Raw genomic sequence first — 7,063 nt, forward strand, 5'->3', positions numbered from 1 at the left:
TAAGAGGTCAGTAAATATTCAAGCCATAAAACAATGAGCTGCAAGGTAAAAAAAAAAACTGTCACTAGAGCAAGTTTGTTTTGAAGCATGCAGAGGAGTTATTTGGGGCTGAAACTATGCTACCCTTTTCATTACTGGCTAATCTGGCAATGATTCTTTTGATTAATTACTTAACCAATTAGTCTAGCAGTAAAGTAGAATAAGAAAAATGTCCCAAAGCCCAAAGTGATGCCGTCTGATTCTTTGTTTTGTCCAACCAACAGAAGATATATAATCTGTGGACAGCAGAAGTCCATCAGAAGGGCCTCTTGGGATTTTACGTGCATTGGACCACTGTGAACTCTGGACCCGTCTCTGCTTATGAGCTTGACTTCATTTGTTTATTTGTTTCTTCTATTTGTGTGTACGGGTGTGGGGAGAGTGTGTCAGTTTTTAAGTAATTAACAAGCAATTTGCTCCACCTAGGGAAGTAGGGAAGTTACTCATGCGATGCATCCTGACAAGGTCACTGGCTGATAGATGAGCCTGAGCAAGGGGATTTTTCAGAAATTGTGAAGGCAAGCAGAACTGTGGGAACTAGAAAATTTGTGGGTGGAAGGTAGGCGGCCATGTTGGATGGTGACTATGAGATTAGTTTACATGGATATTGACTACTTGGCTGGCTGACAGGGAGAAAGCAGACACCTGGGGTCAACTTACTCTTAAGCACATGCTCATTTATTTTGAGGGGGCTGAGCAGGCCATTTGCCAGCAGTTTAAGAAGACAGTGTGCTATTTCCAGTCTAACAAACATTAATAAGGTCTTTATAAACATAGTCACTACATAAGCATTTTAAATAGACATGAACAAATATTCACTTTTGAATAGTTTCAGTAGACTAATATAGAGGCAGAGAATTACTGAGGTAGGAACACTCACACCATTAACCCCTCATTCCTCCACAGAATATATACCGTTTGCCAATTTATTAAGTGCAGCTAGCTAAAATGAATTTATAAGGTATTCTGTTATTTGGCCTGGCCTCATCGATATAAACAGGGTGGAAAAAAGAATAGACACACTGGTCAATATAAGCAGTACAATTCAACCACCCTACCAACAGCAGCCTCCAAAATTACCATACTGTTTCAACAATAACTAAACATCATAAACTTCATGAAGGAATAGCATTTGATACAGGATTATTGGATTACACTGCATTATCTTTAGCTAGGTGTACCTAATAAAGTGGCAACGGAGTGTATGTACCTTTAGACCTAAGGTCAAAACCTAGTATATTACCATTTTGCTTAAAGGAACGAAAAAAAAACTTTTTTTAGTTCATCCAATTCTGTTTTGAAATGATTTCACAAGGCTGTGGACTGTGGCTTAACTTACAGAGGATAACTCAAGTGAAAAAAGTTTGAATCTCTTGTAGTTAAAACATTTAAAAATAAAAATATGTTTAATATTGTGTGGACTCAAATAAGAGTGTGTTGCAACAACACAAAGACAAAAGAGAACCTGTAAGAGAATTGGGATTTAAAATTGAAAAACAAGTCTTCCTGCAAAGGCATGATTATGTGAATTATCTTAGGCAATATTTGTAATGATTTCACAACCACAAAGGAACATTTGACTTCAAAAACCACATCATCTGACAAAAGTAGAATGACCAATACTCTCCCACTGAATTCTGCACACATACCCCAACATAAATCTACAAGACACTATTAGACATCAGTGCAAGTTACATAGGTGATATCTGCTGCTAGATTATGTATACATGTAAAGATTGCCTGGTTAGTTTAAAATTATATAAAGCAGACTAAACCCTAGTTTTATAGGAGTACCAGGTACAGTCTCCATGAATATTACAAAGGCCATTGAGCATCATAACAAACTGTGGAATTTTAAAGACCTTTTAAAGAAGACAAAAACAATATCTCATATGCACCTGGAGCTTCAAAGCCTCCAGAACTCTTATTCAGGACTTGAAATACACCAGGCACTTGCCAACAGCTGTTAATCAGATAATGAAAGTCTCAGAGTTACACAAGCACACTTGTGGAGAAGTGACTATAAATTCTTTACCATGACAGCATACAAAGGCAGGGAGACAGTGAGGGTGGGATTTGGTACCAGGCACTTGCCTTCCCAACAGAATGACGCATCATACAAGCACTATGGTGAAAGACACCACCACCCATTTCCTCTTAGCACACTATTTTAAGGTATTTATCCCGCTGAAATACGCAACACTTCAGTTCCTTAACTGTAACTGCTAAGACAAATATGTGACAGGCAGACCTTCAAGGAATTATGCCATGGCATGGTGTGTATTCATGGTCTATGAATCTCCAAAAATGTGCATATTTATTTGACAGATGAACTGTGAGCTGCCAGAGCTACTTGGAAATGGAAACACTCTACAGTATCTTCTGGGACACAGCCTTTTACACACAAAATGTTAGAAACCTGACTCCATAGTTTTAGTGTGAACTCCTCCTCCACTTACCCTCTTCACCTCACTCACCTCAATCACAGAGCGACCTGCCATGGTAACAACACACAGGATCCCACTTGGTATCGAGGTCCAGCAAGCACACCCATAGGTCAGCGGGTGTATGGTGGAAGAGTGTTGCCCTCTGACACTGACGGTGTTTCCAGGTTGGAAAGCTCTGGGTTAGGCCTACCATGGTGGTCCCAACAGACGGACTGAAGCTCTATCAGATAACCTCTCCTGGGAATCAGGTTCACCTCAGTGACTCTCATCCAAGACAGAGAGTTAATCTCCCAGAGACCTGATTGATATCTGGATAAGGAAGAATGAAAGATTTGCATATATAAGTGGAAGTCTGGTTGACTAATAAAATTTAGGAGGTTGCCTGACCTCTGAAGGAAGGGACAGCACACGCTGGAGCTATGCAGGCCTGTAGGAATTTTAACCATATTTAGAGCTTCTTTGAATTTCTATAATTAATGTATATAATTGTGGTAGGCAACCTTTTTTCTGTTACAGGACTCGTAGTTTTTAAAAGTCCCAGCATATGGAGGGAAACTTCCAGCATGCTATCGCTTTCAGCCATAAAGAAATCCATCCATATTTTTCTGGCTAGGTCACTGTGGCTTTAAGAACGTGACCCGGAAGAACAATTGTTTCACCGGCGCTGCTGCTTTTTCTTTTCCGCTCAGGTTTTAGTAGTGGTGGGAGCGTGGATTTTAAGATCCAGGCTCGCAAAATCACCAAGAATGAGCGTCCCTGCATTTATTGATATTACAGAAGAAGACCAGGTATGACCCATGTCTTTAAAAACTCATTTGTATTGTTCCGCTCGCGGATGAGTCAACAAAAAGAACTAGTTAACTAAGCTAAATAACTTAGCATGCTAGCTAGCTACAGTTCTGAGCTAGCGCTACTGATAGATGTTGTTTGTTAGCTAGCTAGCCAACGTTATATGCTGACGATGTGACATATGTGAATGCACGTTACGAATATGAATATCATTAAACCAGTTGTTTAGATGTTTCGTATGTATATTCAGTTGGCGGTCATTGGCATTAACGTTAGTCGCTTTCATCTCGTATGGCTAACGTTAACCATGTCTCAGATGTTTTTAAAGCTGTACGTTAGTATATCCAAGAATGCTAACCAGTCATTTAGCTAGATGTCCAAATAATCAGCAATAAAACAAATGACACGCCAGTATATTATGAAAATAAAACACGTTAAACACTTATATCTCCGTATATTTTACATAATTAGCTCAAATAAATAGTGAACCATGATACTATTACACATACTGTATGCATCTTGGTACTCTTGTACTTTTTAATTTAACTTGTGTTGAATTAATGTGTACAGGCTTTGGAGCTGAGAGCCTACATCAAGTCCAAAGGAGCTGATATCTCAGAAGAGAACTCTGAAGGAGGACTTCATGTAGATTTGGCTCAAATCATTGAGGCGTGTGATGTCTGCCTCAGAGATGATGATAAAGGTACTGTAGGTGATGCTGAAGAATGCCCCTGTTTTTCACCCACAGTCATATAAAAGTTTGTCTATACAAAATGTTATCCATAATGTCCACTTCTTCTTAGTTCCATAAGTCAGCATATACAATACCAGGAGTCAGGGCCTCACCCAAAAGGGACTGCAGTCTTTATAAGTTTTATAATCACAACAGCTTTTCCTGCTGTAATGGTGTCAAAATGTATGTCCAGTGAAGCTGACTCTGACCTGCTCTGGGACTGATGCTATCTCTCATTACTTATGGCCCTCTCTCTGTATCTGCACAGATGTGGAGAGTGTGATGAACAGCATTGTGTCTCTGCTGTTGATCCTGGAGACAGAGAAGCAGGAGGCTCTCATCGAAAGTCTCTGTGAGAAGCTGGTGAAGTTCCGTGAAGGAGAGAGACCCTCTCTCAGGATGCAGCTGTAAGTCTTACCACGTTTTTCCCTTATATCTTTCAACACACCAATTTTAGTTTGTTGTTTCTCAAACTTTGGAAAAAGAATACTAGTCAAGACTGACATTATTATTATTATACTGTATTATTATTATTATTATTACATCCATGAGCAGACAAATGATCAAATTTCTTTTATGCAGGCTGAGTAACCTGTTCCATGGTATGGATGAGAACACTCCAGTGAGGTACACTGTCTTCTGTAGCCTCGTCAAGGTGGCAGCAACCTGTAATGCCATCTCCTTCATCCCCACTGACCTTGATCAGGTATATTTATCCACCATCAATAGGTGACCATAAACACGGCCAGTCTCAGTGTATTTCTTTGGTTTGAGATGCAGAGACAGTAGAGATGAAATGGTATGAAAATTAAATATCATGTTTATAGTGACCAAAATGATCAAGTTATCAGTGTTACCACAGTGTTGTCAAAATACAGAGAAAATATAGTGTTTCGCATCTTGCAACTGTTTTGCAACCAAGTCGATGAGTTTCGAATTTTAAATGAACAAATATGTTGTTGGTTATTGTTATTGACTAAACTATGTAACATGTTATCATGTGCAATGGTTGAATACAGTCTGCAGACACATGATACAGGCAGCAGCAGAACAACTTGAAATGTTGATTAGGTAACACTTGAAAGCTTCAGTTTACATTATTGACAAGCTATTAGCAAGCTAGGCAGCCAAACCTTGACATTTTCCCCACTCCAATGTTTCCAGAACATGCATGAAGCTAAAAGTTAATTTACTTTGCATTCGCTATAAAGTGTCACAGCAATATTCTGGCTGCGTGTTTTGTAGACAGGATGACCCATTTTCAGTCAAGTTTCCTTCAGCTCTGTAATAAAAGCTAAGATACCACCGCACTTCAGACTTAGTCCTCTTAGAAGGCTGAAAAATCTCTGTAGCGCTGTCACTGCCTTTCACCATATTTTCTTGATACAAAACAAACACACATTTTGCACCTGCGTCTGGCTGACTAGTTAACTTTTTCAAAGCACAGCATGCAGCTTTTTTTACATCTGTATGTCATGAAACCTTTTTTGATGTTGATCAGGTGCGCAAGTGGATTATTGACTGGAACTTGAACACGGACAAGAAGCACATACTCTTGAGGCTTGTGTATGAAGCTCTGGTTGACTGCAAAAAAAGGTAACTACATATACTGTAGAGTTAGATGTGTAAAATTCATATTCGTATGCACAGAAGCAGAATACAAATTATTAAAATTTTATGAACTTCTGAAAGATAAAATATACATTTCTTTTATGCATATATTGTACAAACCACTGCACCTGAGACTGTGTGTGATAGTATGCTATCTTTTACTCAGTATAAAAGTTTTCAGCAATATATTTACTCATTTCACAGTGAGGCTGCAGCAAAAGTGATGGTTGAGCTCTTGGGAAGTTACACAGAAGATAATGCTTCACAAGCACGTGTTGATGCCCACAGGTGAACTTGGAAAACTTGTTTTTATTTGTCATTCAGTATCCTGTGCATCCCTCATACATACATTCTTCTGTGTTCCTTCTCTTTAGATGTATCGTCCGTGCTCTCAAAGACCCCAACGCCTTCCTTTTTGACCACCTGCTAACCCTGAAACCTGTTCGCTTCCTGGAGGGAGAACTCATCCATGATGTGAGTACTGAAGGGTAGTGTTAAATGGGTAGTATCGGTGACAGATGAGACAAGCACAGTCGAGTATTAAACTGATGACCATGGTCAGCAAGTTTGAATTTTGAGCAGCAGGAGAATTGAGATGGTGAAAAAAAATATTATTTTAAATGGCATGTGTGCACTGTCTCTTAAAGTTTTGACAGGTCAATAGAGTCGCATTTCTAAATGTTTTAATAGTTTAATGCAATGTACCTCAAGGACGAATCTGTGATGTGTGCCTCATAATCTTCATCTGGACACATTTATAATAACTTTCAGCCTGTATGACTATAACGATGATCTGACTGGTGTTTCTCCCTCTGACTCTCTTTTCAGCTATTAACCATCTTTGTGAGTGCAAAACTAGCAGCATATGTAAAGTTTTACCAGAGTAACAAAGACTTTATTGATTCTCTTGGTAAGTAATTGGTATACATGCATTTGCTTAGGGGTAAAATATACTGTAGCTCTGCTGCTTACTGTATTTATAAATATTGGTATTTCTGTTATACTTTAGTTTTATAAGAATCCTGTTTTGTGATTTGATGCTGCCACTTTAAGAGAGTACTTTCTTGAAAGTAGTTTACAGCATTAAACGCTATGTTGAATATTGGGATGGGGCACCATTTTGGGAGGGAGGTGCAATATTTACCTGCATACGTTCTTGTTATGTTTGGATAAAAAGTGGCTTAAATTGTTTACTGTGGTAATTTAAAGTGGATAACCTTAGCTGACTGTAGCTAACTCATAGGAGACCTAGAGATCCAGTCAATGAGAGCAGCAGACTGAAAAACGACTCTGCACCCTGATCTCAGCTCTCATTTCAAAAGCTAACACTATCTAGCAGCTGATGGCAGATGATACAAATACTGCAGATGAATTAATTTCCGGCCTGTCTGTGCTCAAACTGAACACTAAAGTGGAGGTTTGGGCATAGCTGAAGCACCCGCTA

The 7,063-nt window shown here is 39.0% G+C and overlaps 1 protein-coding gene across 1 annotated transcript in view; it reads left to right on the top strand.

Moving 5' to 3' along the window:
* The first annotated feature begins 3,147 nt into the window (after positions 1-3,147).
* eif3m (eukaryotic translation initiation factor 3, subunit M) overlaps positions 3,148-7,063 on the top strand; it is a 7,819-nt gene continuing 3,903 nt past the window's right edge. The window contains exons 1-8 of the mRNA XM_020615677.1: positions 3,148-3,274; positions 3,846-3,978; positions 4,277-4,415; positions 4,591-4,714; positions 5,510-5,604; positions 5,824-5,907; positions 5,994-6,093; positions 6,448-6,529. Coding sequence (XP_020471333.1) covers positions 3,233-3,274; positions 3,846-3,978; positions 4,277-4,415; positions 4,591-4,714; positions 5,510-5,604; positions 5,824-5,907; positions 5,994-6,093; positions 6,448-6,529 — 799 coding nt within the window. The 5' untranslated portion in view covers positions 3,148-3,232. The remainder of the gene's footprint in view (positions 3,275-3,845; positions 3,979-4,276; positions 4,416-4,590; positions 4,715-5,509; positions 5,605-5,823; positions 5,908-5,993; positions 6,094-6,447; positions 6,530-7,063) is intronic.

The sequence above is a fragment of the Monopterus albus genome, unplaced genomic scaffold (assembly GCF_001952655.1).
Source record: "Monopterus albus unplaced genomic scaffold, M_albus_1.0 scaffold168.1, whole genome shotgun sequence".
NCBI classification, from domain to species: domain Eukaryota; kingdom Metazoa; phylum Chordata; class Actinopteri; order Synbranchiformes; family Synbranchidae; genus Monopterus; species Monopterus albus.